The sequence below is a fragment of the Melospiza georgiana genome, chromosome 23 (assembly GCF_028018845.1).
Source record: "Melospiza georgiana isolate bMelGeo1 chromosome 23, bMelGeo1.pri, whole genome shotgun sequence".
NCBI classification, from domain to species: Eukaryota; Metazoa; Chordata; class Aves; order Passeriformes; family Passerellidae; genus Melospiza; species Melospiza georgiana.
Genome location: NC_080452.1, coordinates 9902835 through 9923167, shown reverse-complemented (window position 1 = coordinate 9923167; position 20333 = coordinate 9902835). Strand labels below are relative to the sequence as shown.

General features: G+C 60.1%; 3 protein-coding genes across 3 annotated transcripts; all 3 read right to left on the bottom strand.

The window, feature by feature from the left end:
• Positions 1 to 247: 247 nt before the first annotated feature.
• LOC131092933 (11-beta-hydroxysteroid dehydrogenase 1-like) lies at positions 248 to 3822 on the bottom strand. Its single transcript, XM_058039897.1, has 6 exons — positions 3735 to 3822; positions 2248 to 2378; positions 1703 to 1814; positions 1432 to 1617; positions 841 to 984; positions 248 to 468 (listed from the first exon to the last, which is right to left on the bottom strand). Exons 1-6 carry the CDS (start codon positions 3820 to 3822, stop codon positions 248 to 250), a joined length of 882 nt encoding a protein of 293 aa, XP_057895880.1.
• Positions 3823 to 5258: 1436 nt separating this feature from the next.
• LOC131093035 (11-beta-hydroxysteroid dehydrogenase 1-like) lies at positions 5259 to 10418 on the bottom strand. The gene is given in 8 exon segments (XM_058040036.1): positions 5259 to 5485; positions 6018 to 6161; positions 6698 to 6883; positions 7598 to 7709; positions 9206 to 9336; positions 10092 to 10189; positions 10289 to 10355; positions 10358 to 10418. Coding segments are annotated over 8 exon segments (1026 nt in total).
• Positions 10419 to 15182: 4764 nt separating this feature from the next.
• Positions 15183 to 16457, bottom strand: G0S2 (G0/G1 switch 2). The gene is made up of 2 exons (XM_058039894.1): positions 16401 to 16457; positions 15183 to 15722 (listed from the first exon to the last, which is right to left on the bottom strand). Exon 2 carries the CDS (start codon positions 15686 to 15688, stop codon positions 15389 to 15391), a length of 300 nt encoding a protein of 99 aa, XP_057895877.1. The 5' UTR covers positions 15689 to 15722; positions 16401 to 16457; the 3' UTR covers positions 15183 to 15388.
• Positions 16458 to 20333: the final 3876 nt, after the last annotated feature.

Below are 20333 nucleotides of genomic sequence, written 5' to 3'. Positions count from 1 at the left end.
TCCCAGCCCATCCCCAGGTGTCCCAGGTGTCCCGGGTGTCCCCAGAGTCCCAGCCCATCCCCAGGTGTCCCAGCACATCCCAGGTGTCCCAGCACATCCCCAGGTGTCCCTGGAGTCCCAGCCCATCCCCAGGTGTCCCAGCCCATGCCCAGGTGTCCCGGGTGTCCCAGCCCATGCCCAAGTGTCCCGGGTGTCCCCAGGTGTCCCAGCCCATGCCCAGGTGTCCCGGGTGTCCCCGAGCCCCAGGCTACGTTCTCCGCACGTTCTCCAGGCGGTAGCTGCCGCGGAGCAGCCCCTCCAGCAGCTCGGGCGCCAGGCCGTGCAGGAGCAGCGCGGTGCCGACGGCCGGCCCGGGGTAGCGCAGCTCCCGGCGGCGCAGGGCCCCGGCCCGGATGATCTCCAGGGCACACTCCTCCTTGGGGGCCGGCGTGTCGGGGATGACGTGGGACACGGCCCGTACGGCGCTCTCTGCAACGGGACGGGGACGGCTCGGGGGGACGCAGCGGCTTTGGGGGGTCCGGGGCACCCCAGAGCCACAGAGCCGAACCCGCAGGCTCTGGGATCAGACTGCTTAACGAGCAGAACAGTGCTTAACTCAGAACAGTGACAGTGACAATTATAAATGTCCTTCCCCTCCCTTTGCTTTCCACCCCTGAGTTCACTGAGCCTGGCAGAGTCCGAGGCCTCAGGGCTCACTTTTGGAAGGGTTGGGGTCCCGTTCCCGCAGCTGCAGAGGCAGGGAAGGCTCCAGCAGCTGTGGCAGAGCAGACTGGCACCAGGGACAGGGGCTGGGCTCAGCTGGAATGGGCTGGGACGGGCTCCTGGCGGGGCTGAGCTCACCTGTGTTGATGTAGCCCAGGATGCAGAGTGTGATGGAAACGTTGATCTTGTCTATGATGAGCTCCTGCCTCAAGGAGCTGAAAAATCCATCTAGGGCAAACTTGGTTGCCGAATAGGAAGCAGTAAAAGGGCCGGCAATTTTACCTGGAGCAGAGACACGGGGCAGGTGTTCAGGTGCTGGGCAGGCACCAGGCTGCACAGCTTCCCTTCCTCTTGCCCTGCCAGTAGCTCCAGTGCTGGGATTTAGAGTGTTGGGATAAATTGAGAGATAAAGCACACTCAGGAATGTTCAAATTGTGACATATGGCACAAAGAGCCTTCCAGAGCAGCTTCTGCATCCCTGCAGAGATGCCCAGGTACTGCCAATGTGTGTTCAGTGTGAAATCACCTGCACTGCAGCATGGGAAGGTGATCAGAGGGTGCCAAGAGCCTGACAGGACAGGAGATAAATTTCCCAGAGGATTTGAGTTGTGCAGAGTTAATCACGTGCTGCCCCTGGGTGCCAGCCCTGCCCGTGGTCCCTCCTGTGCCTTTTGGAGCAGTCTGAGCAGGGACCGTGGCAGGAGAGGAAGGGCTGTGGCAGGAGCTCACCTGCTATGGATGAGACCACCACGATGCTGCCCTCGCTCTCCCTCAGCAGGGGCAGGGCAGCCGTGGCCAGCGCCACGTAGCTCACGAAGTTGGTCTCCATGAGGCTGCGGACGTGCTCCACGTCCCCGCTGAAGAAGGTGAAGCCGCTCTGGCCGATGTGGTTGAGGATGAGCATGTCCAGGCCCCCTGTGGGCAGAGCAGCCGTGCCACCAGCCACGGAGCCGGCCCCTCCAGGGGCTGGGGGGCGCGGGGCTGAGCAGGGAGCACCTACCCCAGGTGTTCTCAGCCTCCCTGAGCACCTCCTCGGGCAGGCTGGGGCTGGCCATGGAGCCGCTGATGTAGCGGGCGGAGGCAGCGCCGAGCTCCAGGCACCGCTCCACAACCTGGGGAGGGAAGGGGCTCTGAGGGACCCACCTGCATGGAGCCCCAGCCCGGGCTGCTCCTGTGCTGGGCCAGGCAGGGCTGCTGCTGGGGTAGCCCTGGATGAGTCTGCAGGGTACCAGGTGTGCCCTGGGGTGGGTCTGCAGGTACCAGGTGTGCCCTGGGGTGGGTCTGCAGGGTGCCAGGTGTGCCCTGGGGTGGGTCTGCAGGGTGCCAGGTGTGCCCAGGGTGGGTCTGCAGGTACCAGGTGTGCCCTGGGGTGGGTCTGCAGGTACCAGGTGTGCCCAGAGTGGGTGTGCAGGTACCAGGTGTGCCCAGGGTGGATGTGCAGGTACCAGGTGTGCCCAGGGTGGGTGTGCAGGTACCAGGTGTGCCCGCGTGCCCAGGCTGGGGTGAATATCACATCCAGCCCAGCACGCCCCCCTTGCCGTTTACTTTCTGCAGCTTGGCCTCTGTGCGTGCCGTGAGCAGCAGGTGTGCCTCCATCCGTGCCAGGTGATATGCCATCTGCTCCCCGATGCCGCTGCTGGCTCCCGTCACGATCACCCGCTTCCCCCGGAGCATCTCTGCCGAGGAGGGTGCAGAGCTCAGTGCTGGCACAGCCCCGGCACAGCCCCGGCACAGTCCCGGCACAGTCCTGGCACAGCCCTGGCACAGCCCCGGCACAGTCCCGGCACAGTCCTGGCACAGCCCTGGCACAGCCCCGGCACAGCCCTGGCACAGTCCTGGCACAGCCCTGGCACAGCCCTGGCACAGCCCTGGCACACCCCTGGCACAACCCTCGCTGCCCCTCTGCTCCTCCCTGTCCCTGCGGCTCCCCCGTGCCCCTGGCAGCCCGGTCAGACCCTGCTGCAGTCTGACCCTAGTCCCAGCGGGGTGGGGAGGCCTGAGCTCTGCACCCCTGCCCAGGGAGCAGGGGGAGCTGGCCAATAAAGGATTGAATGTTTAAAGGGAGAAGTGCTTGTTTCCCGGATAAGTCATTGGCAGGGGTCAGGCACTGTCCCATCAGAGCCGGTGTAGCCCTGTGAGTTTCCCCATGCCCTGACCCCTTGCCTGGGGCAGCCTGACCTCCCCTCAGCCCTCCCTGGCTGTGCCAGCCCCGTCCAGGTCCCTCTGGTGGTGCTTGTGGAGCCTGCTTGTCCCTGCTGGTCCCTGCTGGTCCCTGCTGGTCCCTGCTGGTCCCTGCTGGTCCCTGCTTCTCCCTGCTGGTCCCTGCTTGTCCCTGCTTCTCCCTGCTGGTCCCTGCTGGTCCCTGCTGGTCCCTGCTTGTCCCTGCTTCTCCCTGCTGGTCCCTGCTTGTCCCTGCTGGTCCCTGCTTCTCCCTGCTGGTCCCTGCTGGTCCCTGCTTCTCCCTGCTGGTCCCTGCTGGTCCCTGCTGGTCCCTGCTGGTCCCTGCTTGTCCCTGCTGGTCCCTGCTTCTCCCTGCTGGTCCCTGCTGGTCCCTGCTTCTCCCTGCTGGTCCCTGCTGGTCCCTGCTGGTCCCTGCTTCTCTCTGCTTGTCCCTGCTGGTCCCTGCTTCTCCCTGCTGGTCCCTGCTGGTCCCTGCTGGTCCCTGCTGGTCCCTGCTTCTCCCTGCTGGTCCCTGCTGGTCCCTGCTTGTCCCTGCTTCTCCCTGCTGGTCCCTGCTGGTCCCTGCTGGTCCCTGCTGGTCCCTGCTGGTCCCTGCTGGTCCCTGCTTGTCCCTGCTGGTCCCTGCTGGTCCCTGCTTGTCCCTGCTGGTCCCTGCTTGTCCCTGCTGGTCCCTGCTGGTCCCTGCTTGTCCCTGCTGGTCCCTGCTTCTCCCTGCTGGTCCCTGCTGGTCCCTGCTGGTCCCTGCTTCTCCCTGCTTGTCCTTGCTGGTCCCTGCTTGTCCCTGCTGGTCTCTGCTTGTCCCTGCTTCTCCCTGCTGGTCCCTGCTTCTCCCTGCTTCTCCCGGGACTCACCTTCATTGAAGTTCTCAGGTGCTGAGTAAAAATAAAAGGCCAGTGCTGCTCCCAGCAAAGGGATGAGAATCTTGAGCAGCAAGCCCATCCCTCTGCAGAGGAAAGGCAGGAGCCAGACGAGCCCCACGGGGAGGTGAAGGTGGCTGGAGCTCGCGAATGGGGCTGGGCAGTTTTGAGCTGGCTCTTATCTCACACAAGTTTGCTGATGGACCTTTTCTTTGCCCTGCCGGTGATTTAGCAAACATTAACCTAATGAAGCGTGTGGCTTTGGACTTTAGGCTGTCCCTTTGCACCCTGGGCCTGCCAGGAGTGCCAGGTGTGCTTTTGGACAGAAGGGAAGGCACCGAGCAGTGGTCTGGGGGCTGCCCAGGGGCTGGGACAGCAGTGTCCCCTCGGAGCACCACGGACATCCCTTTCTCCACCTCTAAACCAGGAGCTTCCCTTCCTTTCCTTCCCTTCCCTTCCCTCCCTCGCTGGCTGCCTGAGGATTCACTGAGCAGTGCTCCTGTACACGTCCCCAGCCAGAGCTGGGGAGAGCAGGGCGCAGGTTCCATTTCCCATCCACTGCCGACGATCCTGGGTTATCCTCTGGGATATCACCATGGGGGCAACACTGTCATTTTGCTGGGTGGCTCTTACCCTTAAAATACATCCCAGTGGAGGAATCCATGGGCTGCAAAAGGCAGTAAAGGAGCCAAGTGGATGAATAGGAAAGATCTCCAGCTTTGCCAGGGTGGTCATTCTGCTCAGTGCCTGCTGGGCAGGTGGCAAATGGCTTTGATGGTGATTTTCTGGAAATTTAAAGCACAGAACCCGCTCGGTGTGTGCTGGTTTGTGTGGGTAAGGAGAAATTAGGAGTGAATTGTTCCCTGTGAGGGTGGCAGGCCCTGGCACAGGTGCCCAGAGCAGCAGTGCCCGCCCTTGGATCCCTGGCAGTGCCCGTGAACAGCTGGGAAAGGCCATAAATCCCCGCCAGCACATGCAGCGCTGTCCGGCTAATACACTTTATTTAATAATTAGCTCAGTAATTAGCGTTCCGCGGCCGGGCGGGGCCAGCAGGGCACGGAGGAGCCGCCAACGCGGGTCCCGCTCCGTCCCTGCGGGTGCCGCCAGCGCATCGCGAACCGGCCGGGAACGGAGGAACGGGGCTGGCCGGGACCCTGCCGTGACAGGGGACCCTCCCGGGGCCGGGACCCTCCCAGGGCCGGGGCTCTGCCGGGGTGCGGGACGCTCCCGGGGGCTGGGGACCCTCCCGGTGACCGGGACCGTCCTGGTGACAGGGGACCATCACGGTGACCGGGACCGTCCCGGGTGGAGACCCTCCGGGGGTGCGGGACCCTGCCGGTGACAGGGGACCCTCCGGGGGTGCGGGACCCTGCCGGTGACAGGGGACCCTCCGGGGGTGCGGGACCCTGCCGCTGACAGGGGACCCTCCGGTGCCCGGGACCCTGCCGCTGACAGGGGACCCTCCGGTGCCCGGGACCCTGCGGTGACAGGGGACCCTCCGGGGGTCCCGGCCGGGGCTCAGCGCGGCGGGCGGGGCGCGGCGGGCAGGCGGTAGCGGCTCCGCACCAGGTAGTCGAGCAGCTCCGCGGCGCAGTCCCGCAGCAGCAGCGGCAGCCGCGTGGAGCTGTAGCGGTAGTAGAGCTCCCTCCGGCGCAGCGCCGCGCCCTTGAGGATCTCCAGCGCGCACTCGTCCCGCGGCGCCGGCCGCTCCTGCAGCACCTCCGCGGCAGCGCGCACCGCGCGGTCTGCGCGCCCCCGCGTCAGCGCCGGGGATGGGGGACAGTGGGGATAACCGGGGATGGGGGGGGAGAACGGGGACCCCCGGGGATGGGGGACAGTGGGGACCCCCGGGGATGGGGGAGAGTGGGGATACCCGGGGATGGGGGGGAGAACGGGGACCCCCGGGGATGGGGGGAGAACGGGGACCCCCGGGGATGGGGGGAAGAACGGGGACCCCCGAGGATGGGGGGGAGAACGGGGACCCCCGGGGATGGGGGACAGTGGGGATCTCTGGGGAATATGGGGAGAACGAGGACTCCCAGGGGATGCGGGAGAGTGGAAACCCCGGGATGAGGGACAGTGGGTGTTGGGCTGTGCCAGCCTGTAAGCAGTGCCCGGATTTACGTGGCACAGGGAAGTAAAAGGCTTTTGAGGCTGTTTTTGGGGGCAGACGGGGGGGATCCCCCTGCAGCCGGGGGGACAGGCTGAGGGGGCAGCAGAAGGAGCCGGGGTGGGCATGCCCAGCCCCGGGCAGGGCTGGCACAGCTCTGCTCTCACCTGTATCGATGAAGCCGAGGATGCAGAGCGTGATGGAGACATTTATGTTCTGAATGGCGAACTCCTGCCTCAGGGAGCTGAAAAATCCATCCAGGGCAAACTTAGTCGCAGAGTAGGGGACGGTAAAGGGGAACCCGACTTTACCTGGGCACAGAGGGAAGTTCTGTGTTAGCACACGAGGCTGCTCTGCCTGAGCTGCTCTTCTGCCCTCCCTCGGTGAGGATTTCACCAGGGAAGTGCCATCCTGCCACCTGAACAGCAGCCTTACAAACATTCCTGCTGGCTTCCAGCTCTTAAGGCCAAAGCTGTGGCTCACATCTCTGCTCAGGACACGGGCAGCCCACAGCAACCACAAAACCCTCAGAGAGGAGAGATGGAGCAAAGCTGGAACTTATCCCTGGCCTGAGCTGCTCACCAGAGCCCTGACCAATGCAGCACTGTGGGGTTTAATTGCTCAAAAACCAAAATGGGGAGATTGGGTTGAGCAGAAAACAAATTCCGTCAAGAGAACCCCAAACCCATCTGGATTTGGGTGTTGGGGCTGGTTTTGGTGGGGTTTTAGTGTTAAGCAGTTATGGCTCCTGGAGGGTGCCTGGTGTCCCTGTGTGCTGCTCTGGCACTCAGCCCAGGTGCATTTTGGGCAGTCCCATGTCCCCAGCCTGCTGGCACTGCCCGCTCACCTGCCATGGATGAAACCACCACGATGCTGCCCTCGCTCTCCTTCAGCATGGGCAGGGCTGACGTGGCCATGGCCACGTAGCTGAGGAAGTTGATTTCCAGCAGCTTCCGGACGTGCTCAACGTCCCCATCGAAAAAGCCAAAGTAGGATGCACCAACGTGGTTCAGAATGAGCATGTCCAGGCCTCCTGCCAGCAGAAAAACAGGCATTAGTGCTGGGGGAGAGGGCTGCAAGCAGCAAAACAACATTTCCTGGGAGCAGAGTAAGTGCAATCCAAGGAAATCAGGTTTTTGGGTCAGAGCTGTGGCCTGTTATCTCCAGAGCAGGGATACAGCCTGGATGGTGGCTGCCAGGAAAGATTTTGTTGTGATGTATTTTGTTAGTTCGAAACACAAATGCCACAGCCCAAGGGAAATCACCCTGAGCTGTCAGTGGGACAGGAGGGAGAGGAGAGGGGAGCTCCCTATAGGGCTGGAGCATTTCTGAGCTGTGACCCTTGGCTGCAATGGCCAGAGCTGTGGATCCCCCAGACCCCGGCACCGGGCTGATGAAATCCAGGGCTGTGGCACTGCAGCAGGGTGCCAGGAGGCCACAGGGCTGCAGGCAGAGCGCAGTTCAGTGTGAGAGGCAGCAGTGCAGGCAGAGGAGCAGGGTCAGTGTGAGAGGCAGCAGTGCAGAGGAGCGGGGTCAGTGTGAGAGGCAGCAGTGCAGAGAGGAGCAGGGTCAGTGTGAGAGGCAGCAGTGCAGGCAGAGGAGCAGGGTCAGTGTGAGAGGCAGCAGTGCAGAGGTGCAGGGTCAGTGTGAGAGGCAGCAGTGCAGGCAGCGGAGCAGGGTCAGTGTGAGAGGCAGCAGTGCAGAGGAGCCGGGGTGCTGGCAGTGTGCAGAGCGGGCTCAGACGTACCCAGCGCTGTCTGTGCCTCCCTCACCACGCGCTGGGCCAAGGCCGTGTCCTCCATGGAGCCGCTGACGAAGCGCGCCGAGGCTGCGCCCAGCTCCAGGCAGCGCCGCACCACCTGCCAGGCCAGGAGCAGGGCTCAGCACCTGCCTGGCTCATCTGGAGCCCCATCCCTGCTCTGGGGACCCCATCCTGGCCTGGAGACCCCATCCCTGCCCTGGGAACCCCATCCCTGCTCTGGAGACCCCATCCCTGCCCTGGGAACCCCATCCCTGCTCTGGGGACCCCATCCCTGCCCTGGGAGCCCCATCCCTGCCCTGGGAACCCCATCCCTGCTCTGGGGACCCCATCCCTGCTCTGGGGACCCCATCCCTGCCCTGGGAGCCCCATCCCTGCCCTGGGAACCCCATCCCTGCCCTGGGGACCCCATCCCTGCATGGGAACCCCATCCTGACCTGGAGACCCCATCCCTGCATGGGAACCCCATCCCTGCTCTGGGGACCCCATCCCTACTCTGGGAACCCCATCCCTGCCCTGGGAGCCCCATCCCTGCTCTGGGGACCCCATCCCTGCCCTGGGAGCCCCATCCCTGCCCTGGGAACCCCATCCCTGCCCTGGGAACCCCATCCCTGCTCTGGGAATCTCATCCCTGCCCTGGGAGCCCCATCCCTGCCCTGGGAACCCCATCCCTGCCCTGGGAGCCCCATCCCTGCCCTGGGAACTCCATTCTGACCTGGAGACCCCATCCCTGCCCTGGGGACCCCATCCCTGCTCTGGGGACCCCATCCCTGCTCTGGGAGCCCCATCCCTGCTCTGGGGACCCCATCCCTGCTCTGGGAACCCCATCCCTGCCCTGGGAACCCCATCCCTGCCTGGGGACCCCTCCCTGCCCCGGAGCCCGCTGGCTCTCAGGTGTGGGTGTCGGAGCTCCCTGTGATGTGTCCCCACCTAAAACCAGTGGTTTGGGCTTTTGGGAGTGTGTTTGGAGCTTTGTGAGCTTCAAAGGGAGCCTGGAAAATGATTCCTTGGGTGAGCGCGTTACCCGAGGCAGTCTGGCTGGAAATGCAGGAGCAGCAGCAGGGGCAGGAGCCTGCTGTGGAATGAGGGTGTGTGGGGATGTGTGTGCAGCTCAGACACTGCGGTGTGGAGCGTGGGGAGATCTGTGTGCAGGGGGGACTGCCAGGTGTGCAGGAGGGAATGCCAGGTGTGTGTGTGTGTGCAGGAGGGACTGCCAGGTGTGCAGGAAGGAATGCCAGGTGTGTGTGTGTGTGCAGGAGGGAATGCCAGGTGTGCAGGAGCTCCCAGAGCACAGGGCTGTGTCACCATGACCTGTGACTATCACCATTGTCCATGTGTGACCTGTGCCCAGGTGGGACCTGTGACTGTCCCCATACCCAGCTGGGATCTGTCTCTGTCCCCGTGCCCAGGTGTGACCCGTGCCTGTCCCCATGCCCATGTGTGACCCGTGCCTGTCCCCATGCCCAGGTGTGACCTGTGCTGTCCCCGTGCCCATGTGTGACCCTGTGTGCCATGGCTGTTCCCATGGCCATGCTGGGAGCTCCCGTGCCCATGTCTGGGTGAGCCCTGCCGTGGTGCCCAGCCGTGCCCATTTACACTCTGCAGCCTGGGCTCTGTGCGTGCCGTGAGCAGGACGTGGGCGCCCATCCGTGCCAGGTGATATGCCATCTGCTCCCCGATGCCCGTGCTGGCTCCCGTCACGATCACCCGCTTGCCCCGGAGCATCTCTGTGACACAGGCACAGCCCTGCAGTCAGCCTTGTGCTATCAGAGAAACCTCAAAACTGAGAAATAGCAACCCCTGGGTGCCCTCCAGATTGGCAGGTAGTTGGAAGGTAAATGAGTGCAGAGCATCCAGCACTCCCATCCCATGGAAAGGGCTCTCCCATCCCATGGAAAGGGCTCTCCCATCCCATGGAAAGGGCACTCCCATCCCATGGAAAGGGCACTCCCATCCCATGGAAAGGGCTCTCCCATCCCATGGAAAGGGCACTCCCATCCCATGGAAAGGGCTCTCCCATCCCATGGAAAGGGCTCTCCCATCCCATGGAAAAAGCTGTGGAGCTGCTGCAGCCCCCCGAGGAATGCAGGGACACAGGGACAGCTCTGGACTCTTCCAGCAGGTTTTTCCACAAACCGGGACAAAATTCATCAAAGCCCCAACTACTCTGTAACAAAAGCAACCCACTGAGTGTGTGCTCCAAACTTCAGCACTTACAAACCCCGTTTATAAACTCTTTTCCTGCACTCAGGAAAATGGAGCACCCAGTGCCCTCTCCCCCTGCCTCACCTGCTCCCTCAGGAGGTTTTTCTGCACATTCCCTGCTCAGTTTGGTTTAAATCTTTGCTAAAGCCCCTTTCGGTATCCAGCAGCCCACAAAGGCTCGGCCTTGCTCCGAGCTCTGACCGGTTTCCGTGCAAAACACCCAAACGTGGCTTTTTGTCGTTCTTTCCTTAAAGGCAGAGTCCCTTTGGATACTCACCCGGTTTGAAGGTGTCCCTCGCAGAATAGAACCAGAAGGCCAAAACCAGTCCCAGGAAGGGAATGAGAATCTTTTGCAACCGACCCATCCCACCGTGGAGCCAGGAAATGCAGCAGGAGAGAGAAGGAAGGAACAAAAACCCCTGTGCAGAGCTGCTCCTGAGGGAAGCAGCGCCGTGACCCTTTAAAAACCCATCAGCCGAGGAGCTGCGGCTTCCAAAGGCCTGGAAAACCGCGGCTGGGGGGATGGAGAAGCCAAGCCAAGCTTTGCTCCCTGCAGCTCGGCCTGGCCAGCGGCGCTGTTTGGGTCCTGCCCGGCTCTTTTCATATTTCCTGTCCTACATTAAAATGCAGAATTTTGCACAACACCCTGGAAGAGGTGTGTCTTTGCCGAGCAGCATCAAGTTTCACTCGGAGAGCATCAGAGGGAGCCCGGTGCAGGTGGTTCAGCGTCGTCCCTCGTTCCTGCAGGCCCTGGGCACGGACGGGGCACGGGGACACCCCCAGACGGTGCTGGGCACCCTGGGCAGGGCTGCTCTGTGCCCCGCGGGGCTGGCAGCAGGGACTGGGCAGCTCCTGCTCCCCAAACAGCCCCAGGAAAGGCTGGTGGAGGGGAAGGGGTTTGTGATCCTGGCTGCTGCCAGCCTTGGAGGGGCAGAGCCCAGAGCTGTGCCCGGAGTGGTGCCCAGGGCTGTGCCCAGGGCTGTGCCAGAGCCAAGAGCTGTGCCCAGAGTTGTGCCCAGAGCTGTGCCCAGAGCTGTGCCAGAGCCAAGAGCGGTGCCCAGAGCTGTACCCAGAGCTGTGCCCAGAGCTGTGCCCAGAGCTGTGCCCAGAGCTGTGCCAGAGCCAAGAGCTGTGCCCAGAGCTGTGCCCAGAGCTGGGGCTGCGCTCCCGGGGGATGCTCCTGCCCTGCTCCGGGCAGGGATTTGTCCTGGCAGACCCCAGCAGAGGGGAGAGGGAGCCTGGGGAGCCCTGCAGGGAGCTCGTTCCAGGGCCCAGCTCAGGCAGGTTTGCACAGGCAGCTCCAAGGCTGAAAACACTTGGCAGGAATTTGGATTCTGCTTCTTTTTTTTTTTTTTTTTTTCCTTTTTTTGAGCGATATTTGGCTTTTTTCAAACCATTATCAAATGCGGAGGATTTTCCTTTCTTTTATCTCATAGACGTTAAAGTATTATTTTTCCTCCCCGGCTGTCCCAGCGCCCTTTGCCATGAGCAGAGCCATGAAAGCTCTGTCTTTCTTTGCAGACAGAGCCCTCACAATATCAGGGTCTGCCCTCATTTTCTTTTCTCCTCGCACATCCTGCCAGCCTGCACCACTGGAAGAGCACTCCCAGCCCCAAGGGAGATGAGAGGCTTGGAGAATGTTTTTGGTTTGGTTTGACATCACATTTCTGCCCACTGCTGGTTTACAGCAAACACTGTGATGTTCAAGTCGTTTCCAAGCCCTAAATTTTTTGTGTTTTTTCCCTGTGTGACCAAATTGGGAATTGCTGCCCTGGAGTTCCATGGTTGGACAGCGGCTGCTGGGAGCCCTGGCTGCTATCCACGTCCCCAGTGCCCTTGGGGCTGGTGCCTGGGGCTGACATCCTTATCTGCACCCCTAAATTTAGCCTGGCAGCCCTGCAGTGTCCGTGCCCACTGCAAATAGCACTGAGGGCTCTCTGGACACATCCAGCCCTGCATTGGAGAGGCCTCAGCCCCTGGGACGAGGGGCTGGATGGCAGCTCCGGGCTGAAATCAGATCTGGGAGAGATGGCTGCACACAAAGACTCACCAGATTCTGTGCCAGCTGCATTTTTCCTGGGAATTTAACGTACCAGGGAAGTGTCACGTTCGCAGGTTGGAAAAAACCACATTCAGACAGGTCTCAGAACAACAGAAACCATCCTCATGGGAGCCCAGCAGTGTAACTCAGCCCGGGGGCAACGTGTGGCTGTGCCAGGAGTTTGTCCTGAGGGTCTGGGTTTAACTCAGCCTTAAATGCTCTCCCCAGCTGCTCGCCGGTCCCATCTGGTGTGTCTCTGCTCTGTCCCAGCGTTTGTAATGAAACAGTTTTCATTATAAATTGCAATTGGCACCTTGCAGGGGCTGTGGCCATGGCCCCGTGTGCTCCAGGGTGCTGTGGGATGCTGTGGGGTTCTGCGGGATGCTGTGAGGTTCTGTGGCGTGCTGTGGGATGGTCTGGGGTTCTGTGGGGTTCTGTGGGGTTCTGTGGGATGCCGTGGGGTGCTGTGGGATGCTGTGGGGTGCTGTGGGGTTCAGTGGGGTGCTGTGGGGTTCTGTAGGGTGCTGTGGGATGCTGTGGGATGCTGCGGGATGCTGTGAGGTTCTGTGGGATGCTGTGGGGTTCTGTGGGATGCTGTGGGGTTCTGTGGGGTGCTGTGGGGTAAAACCAGGGATCAATACTGGTCTCATTCCCCCTGTGCAGAGGGTCCCAGGTCCCTGCAGTGCCCAGGCTGGCCCCAGGCTGGCCCTGCAGGGTGAGCTGGGTGCAGTGCCCAGCGCAGGGCAGGGACAGGGCCAGGGCTGTGCTTTAGCTGTCTAATCCCCTTAGCTGCCTTAGGAGCGGCTATTTTGACTGCTCCCAACCCTCTTTGCTGTAAGCTCATCACCTCGGGGCTGCAGCCCTGGGCAGAGGAGGAGCAGCAGCAGGGCAGCAAACCTGGGGACTCTGGGGGGGCACCTGGCTGGGCTGGGACTGTCACCTGGTGAGATTGATCCATGTGAGGTGATGGACACAGCTCCGGGATGGGCTGGGACTGTCACCTGGTGTGATTGATCCATGTGAGGTGATGGACACAGCTCCGGGATGGGCTGGGACTGTCACCTGGGTGAGATTGATCCATGTGAGGTGATGGACACAGCTCCAGGCTGTCCCCTCAATGTGATCCTGTGAGCTGACAGGACACAGCTCCGGGATGGGCTAGGACTGTCACCTGGGTGTGACTGATGCATGTGAGGTGATGGACACAGCTCTGGGATGGGCTGGGACTGTCACCTGATGAGATTGATCCTGTGAGCTGACAGCACACAGCTCCAGGCTGTCCCCTCAATGTGATCCTGTGAGGTGATGGACACAGCTCTGGGATGGGCTGGGACTGTCACCTGGGTGTGATTGATCCATGTGAGGTGATGGACACAGCTCTGGGCTGTCCAGGACTGTCACATGGTGAGATTGATCCATGTGAGGTGATGGACACAGCTCTGGGCTGTCCAGGAGTGTCCCCTGGCTGTGATCTGGCAGGACCTGTGATCTGCCATAGCCACAGCCCCCGTCTCCCTGCAGCGTCCTCACACCAGGCGTGCCCAGGAATTCCAGCCCAGCCTTCCCTGCTGGAAATGTGAAACCTCTCTAAAAGCAGGGATGGGCAGGGCAGTGGAGCTGGTGCATCCCTTCAGGCCTGAATTCTCCAGCTTTCCCATGAAACTCCCATCGGTATCAGTGAGGGGGGATTGTTCAGCCTTGCCAGAGAAGGGCAAGTTCAGCCTTGCCCAAGGGCATTTAGTTACAGACTAAATTCATTTAGTTACAGACTGAATCCATTTAGTTACAGACTAAATGAGGTAATTCTCAAACACTATTTTTTAAAAAACACTATCATTTTAATGAGGAGAAAGTACTTTAAAAGCTTGAGCAGATTTTTGGGCAGATACTGGGTAGGATTCTTTCTCCGCTCTGTGCTGCTGGGTTTGTTTGGGTAACAGAAATAATCATCAACAAAACAAATTGTGGGTTGTGTATTATGAAAATGAAATAGTGAACTTCAGCCGTACTCTGGTATTTTCAGGTCCTGCTCTTATGTAGGAGCTGTGCCTTGGGCACTGAGGTCTGGCAGGGCTTTCCCATTTTCCATGATCCAGTGTTTGGCTCAATGCTGTGCTGTGAGCTGAGAGCGGCACGCTGCTGGTGCATCTCCAGTTTCCATGAGCTGTGTGTCCTGCTGCTCCTCCTGTCCTGAGGGTGTCTTTGAGCCGATAAGGAGATTTCCTGCCCTGGTCAGGACTAGCCGGGCCTGTGTGCTGCCCTCCCCTCTGTAATGTGGCCAGGATCACCCAGCCCTGGCTGCCTGCAGACTTTATTTGACTGACATGACACAGTCCCAAATGCAACAGATTCTTGCTAAGCCCCAGAACATTTTTTAAATAGGTGAAAGTCCTCTAATGGTCCTGGCAGGGCTCTGAGTGGAGCCTGGAGCCTGGAACAATTTCCACACCCTCCAGGCTGTGCCATCTCTGTGTTTTTCCATCTGTGGCTCTGGAATCCAGCATTACCCTGCACTCTCAGGTGTCTGTGGCGGCTCTGTGAAAGATCCCAGGAAGGTGGAAGGGTTTTGGCTTTAGGGTCTGTGAAAGATCCCAGGAAGGTGGAAGGGTTTTGGCTTTAGGGTTTGTGAAAGATCCCAGGAAGGTGGAAGGGTTTTGGATTTAGGGTCTGTGAAAGATCCCAGGAAGGTGGAAGGGTTTTGGTTTTAGGGTCTGTGAAAGATCCCAGGAAGGTGGAAGGGTTTTGGCTTTAGGGTCTGTGAAAGAACCCAGGAAGGTGGAAGGGTTTTGGCTTTAGGCTCTGTGAAAGATCCCAGAAAGGTGGAAGGGTTTTGGTTTTAGGGTCTGTGAAAGATCCCAGGAGGGTGGAAGGGTTTTGGTTTTAGGGTCTGTGAAAGAACCCAGGAAGGTGGAAGGGTTTTGGCTTTAGGGTTTTTAGCTGAGCAGCAGCTGGAGCCTGCTGGAGGGCTGCCAGGGCAAGAGTGGGTTTTGGTTTATTTTAAACCAGTTCTGAGCACACGTGGCCATGGCAGGGACAGATCTGTGCCACTGAACCCAGGTAACCCCAGCTCCAGCTCGGGCCATGTGGCGCCCGTGTGACACAAATGTCACCTCCTGCCCAGCTGGGCCCTGGGGAGGGAGCGGAGGGACAGACAGACAGACGGAGCAGCCCCAGAGCCGCCTCTCAGGGTTTATCTCCTCCACTGTCCCGCAAAAGGAGCCAGAGGTGGGAGCAAAACCTCAGCAAAGCAGCACGAGAGGGCTCTGACAATAACAGCAGCAAGAGAGAACACGGGTACCATAGAAAATATTTATTGATCTTGCAAAATGGTGTAAAACGCGTCCGTATGAAAAATAAGAAACCACGCTGTGCATGGCGCACAGGTTTATACCAACAAAAGGTATTTTTCCCCACTGCTGCACAGCAGCAAATAAAGCCCTTCTCTCGTGGCGGGTGTCAGACGTGCAGCCTCCTCGGGCCGAGCCTTCCCTGCGTGCTGGAACCCCCCTGGTGGAGTCTCTGTGCGGATCCGCCTAGGACGCGTGCTGCCGGGTCACCAGGGCCCTCTGCAGCGCCGGCTGTGCCTTGCCCTTGGCCAGCACCAAATCCTCCCTTTTCTGCTGCTCCCGGGCCGCCCCGGGCTTGTTCTTGTCCTCCTCGTCCTCCGGGCTGGGCTGGGAGCTGAAGGGGCTGCACACGGTCTCCACCAGGCCGATGACCACCCCGAAGAAGGCCAGCACGCTGCCCACCATGTACAGCTTGACCATCTTCCTGTTGGGCTTCTGGCTCAGCATCTCCTTGGCGAAGGGGATCAGCTCGTGCACGGTCTCCATCTCAGCTCGGCAGCAGCGGGCTCTGGTGTGGCTTCTGGGGGAGAAGGGAGAGGGACGTGAGTTTGATCCAGCTGCTGTGGTGGCAGAGCTCCCTGAGCTCCCTGAGCTCCCCGCAGACCCGCAGCCGGGCTTAAATGGGGAGCGGGGAATTTGCCGAAGGTTTGCTTCAGGAAAACGCAGCCACCCTGTCCCTGCGGTGCCCCAGGACAGAGGCAGGGCCACCCTGCCCAGGACAGAGCCAGGGCCACCCTGCTCAGGGCAGAGCCACAATCACCCGGCTCAGGGCAGAGCCAGAGTCACCCAGCTCAGGACAGAGCCACAATCACCCTGCTCAGGGCAGAGCCACAATCACCCTGCCCAGACAGAACCATCCTAGGGCAGAGCCAGAGTCACCCAGCTCAGGACAGAGCCACAATCACCCGGCTCAGGGCAGAGCCAGAGTCACCCTGCCCAGACAGAACCATCCTGCTCAGGGCAGAGCCAGAGTCACCCAGCTCAGGGCAGAGCCACAATCACCCTGCCCAGACAGAACCATCCTGCTCAGGGCAGAGCCAGAGCCACCCTGCCCAGGACAGAGGCACCCAGCCCAGGCTGCGGTGGGGGGCACACGCTGCTGGTCCAGCGCATTTCGTGCAGCGTCCTGACCCGTAGCATCCCATCCCCTCGCATCCCCATCCCCATCCCGTGGCATCCATCCCCTCGCAGCCCTTACCTGGTGTGTTCTGCGGGCTGTGCTGCGCAGTGAGGGTGCGGTGTTGCTGCGGGCTGTGCTGAGCGGTGCAGTGAGCGGTGCAGTGAGCGGTGCAGTCGCCGCGAGGCTGTGCTGCTGCTGCTGCTGCTGCTGCTGCTGCTGCTGCTGCTGCTGCTGCTGCTGCTGCTGCTGCTGCTGCTGCTGCTGCTGCTGCTGCTGCTGCTGCTGCTGCTGCTGCTGCTGTCGCCGTCGCAGCCGCTGCGCTGCCGCCGCTGCCCGGGGCCGCCTCCGCCGCCTTTTATCGCCGCCGGGGCGGGCGGGGCGGGGGCCGGGCCGGGAGCGGGGCCCGGAGCTGGGGCCGGCCCGGCCCCCCCGCGCTGGCAGCTCCTGCCCTAATCCGGCCAGACCTTTTAATTATTTTTTTTTAAACCCTTTCCTCCCCCACTTTGTAATTATTTTATTCTTTCTTTTCCCCATTCCATTTCTTCCTCCTTCCATTTCTCCTTGCGTTTTCCCATCCCTCCTTCCATTTCTCCTTTTTCTCTTAAAAAAACGTATGTTTTTCCTTCCTCCAAAAAAACCCCCATGATTGTCTCAGTCTAATTCCTGAAACAGAGACGTGATGCCTGACTTGCTGTACCTGCTTCTGCAATAAATATTTCATCTATTCAATTTCATATATTCACAGTGGCTGTGGTGATTGCCTGGGAGGCAGGGAGAGGGTCTGTGTCCACAGCTCCCAAAACAGGGCAGGGTTTGGGTCAGGGCTTGGGGCTGTGCGTGGCCAGTTCAGCAAAATGTCCCTGCCCTGGCTGCCAGTGGCCAATTCACCAAAACGTCCCTGCCCTGCTGCCAGTGGCCAATTCACCAAAATGTCCCTGCCTGGCTGCCAGTGGCCAGTTCAGCAAAACGTCCCTGCCCTGCTGCCAGTGGCCAATTCACCAAAATGTCCCTGCCTGGCTGCCAGTGGCCAATTCACCAAAATGTCCCTGCCCTGCTGCCAGTGGCCAATTCACCAAAATGTCCCTGCCTGGCTGCCAGTGGCCAATTCACCAAAACGTCCCTGCCCTGGCTGCCACACCGCAGGCAAGGGGGTGAGAAAACACCCCAGGGACACAGCAGGCCGGTGTCACCAGGCCGAGGTGTGACAGTGTCACCCCAGCCAAAGTGCGATCTTGTCATCAGACTGAGGTGTGACAGTGTCACCCGGGCTGGGCTGTGAGGTCCTTGTGGAAGGTTTCTCCAGGTGCCTCACCAGAGGGAACCACGAGCAGGTGATTCTGCAGGTGTGACAGCCCCTGACTTCCTGGGAGTGAGGGAACTTGGGGAAGCTCCAAAGATGGTGAAGTTACATCAAATCAGATCCACTCCTGACTTTTCCTGCGCTTGGTGCTGAATCTGTGTCACCCCCTTTGTGTCCCCCTTAGTGCCACTCTCTGTGTCACCTGCAGGACGCTGCTGTTCCCATCCTGGGCTGCAGCCAGGCTGTGTTGCACCAATAACCCCCGGCATTACTGATGATGCAACAACGATTGCATCATCATCATCATCATCACCCCCATCATTGCTGCGGCTGCAGCTCCAGCAGAGCAGACACTGCAGGAACCCTCTGGGTTCCTGCACATCCCAGCTGAGCCCAGAGGGCTGCCAAAGCCACGAGAAGTTGTTGGTGATGGACTCTGGGTCAGACTTCTGGGCAGATCCATGTGGCTGAGAGGATGGGAATTGCTCTGCCAGGCAGTGTGTAGAAATTAAAATATCAGCTGGTGTTGTAGCAGCAGTTTTAGGGAGAGGTTGGTGCATGAGGAAGGAGGTGAAGTTCATGTCCTTCCTGCCTTCCTCCCCTCCTCCTCCTCAGCTTTGATGCCCCCACACTGCCTGGTTCCCTGCCCACGAGGCTGGGCACCGCTGTACCACCCCAAAAAGGGGCACAGCCCTCGAATCTGCGGGATTTCCCTGTCTCTGAGCTGTGCCGGGTGTGGGGCAGTGACTCAGCCCTGGCTCCTCACATCCCGCACGTCCCGAGCCTGCCCCGGCCCTGCAGCGCTCCAAGGAAACGCTCCTGCTGAAAACTTGGGGTTTTTTGGTTTTTTTTTTTTTGCAAGTTTTGAATGTGCTTAGGAAACTGTATTGCAAGACTGGCTGTAAAAGTTGCTAAAGACTCGTCTATCCCTCCTCAGCGTCTGGGGTTTTCTACTTTAAATAAAGGGTCCTTATCTTCCCTGCCAACTTGGCGGCCGAGCTTGCAGCTGATCGCTGACTTCGGGCTCTGTTTTTTCCCTTCTGCAACACTCAAAAAAAAAAAAAAAAAAAAAAAAAAAGGAAAAAAAAGGCTTTTGGAGAAAAGATAGCCGGAGGAGACAGCGGCCAGACAGGGGAGGTGAAGGTCACGGCTGGTCCCAATCCTGTGGCTCTTTGGGGTCACTGTGCTGCCCCTCCGGCCCTGCCCAGCCCCGGCAGCAGCAGCGGCTCAGCTGAGCCGGCCCCTGACACAAAGGGCACTGTCACTGTGACTTTTCACCTACAAAAACGATTTTTGGTTGTTTTGGGTTTTTTTCAGGCAGGGTTTTTATTGCCTGCTGGACCTGATGTTTGCAAGTCTTTTCCTGAGGGCTGGGGAGGGAATTTCTGTTCATAAAATACTGATGGAGATGTGCATGCATTCCCAAAGCTCTGAGAGCTGGAGCTTTTGGGCCAGCACAGAGCTCAGGATAATTTTGAGCATTAACCAATCAGCTGATAATCATCTCTGGCAAACACTTCTCATGGCAGCACTCGGATTGTGTTGATCTAATTTAACAACATTTAATTCGATTTTGGCTTAGATTTCAGTAACAAAGTCTATGCAAGCTCGTTGTGTGGACATTTAAATTGAATTAAGTGTGGCTAAAACGATTAATGATTAACACCAAATTAGACTAATTTTAGCCGTTCTAAATCTTATTTAGGAGCGTCTGCATGGGGATTCTGTCAGGTTTAATCGCAACTTTGATTAACCCGGGCTTTGTGGCCGGGGGAGCCGCGCGGGTTTAACGTCATCGGGGGGAAGAGCTGGGCCTGAACCTCGCCAGCAGCGTCAGCAGCCGGGGATTAACCTGGATGGGCTGGGAGGGGAGCCTGGGGTGGGCAGAGAGGGGATGGGGCTCCAGCAGCTCGGGAGATGCTGCTCTGGCAGCTCAGGGGATGCTGCACCGGGGCTGCTGCTGCCTCTGCCAGAGCTGAGCATCCTCCTGGCACCGCTGCCTGGGCACGGCTGAATTTGGTACCACGGGGTGCCCTCAGTGCTACGGAGTGACCTCGCTACCCCAGGGTGACCTTGGTGTCATGGGGTGGCACCAGGGATTCCCTCGGTACCGAGGATGACCTTGGTACCACGGGCTGACCTTGGTACCAGGGCTGCCCTTGGCCATGCTCTCGGGATGGCAGCGCTGCCCGGGCCGGGCTGGGCTGAGCTGGGCTCTGCTCCCAGCCCCGCGGAGCCTTCCAGGGGCTCAGGTTTCACACCCCGGGCTGGCACACTCCGGGCTGGCAGGGGCAGGGGCACAGCTCAGGTTCCACACCCCGGGCTGGCACACTCCAGGCTGGCAGGGGCAGGGGCTCGGCAGGCGCTGGCCATGCCCCGGGTGCGTGCTGGGGGCTCTGGGAGGAGCAGAGCTGCTCTGAAAGGGGCTGGGAGGGAAGGGGAGCTGCCCCTGCTGCCAGAACAGCCCCATAGCAGGGCACTTCCCCATAGCAGGGCACTGCCCCATAGCAGGGCACTCCCCCACCCAGGACATTTCCAGGGTGCCCGATCTGCTCGGGCACAGCACGAGGCAGTGTCGCCCTGAAACACTCAAGGGAATAAGGAGAGAAAAAGGAAAGGAAACCCTAAAGCCCAGCAAGGTGTGTTAAGGACCTGTCCTATTGAAAATGAATAAAATAATGCAGGTGTGGTTCCACAGCCCAGCCGTGCCA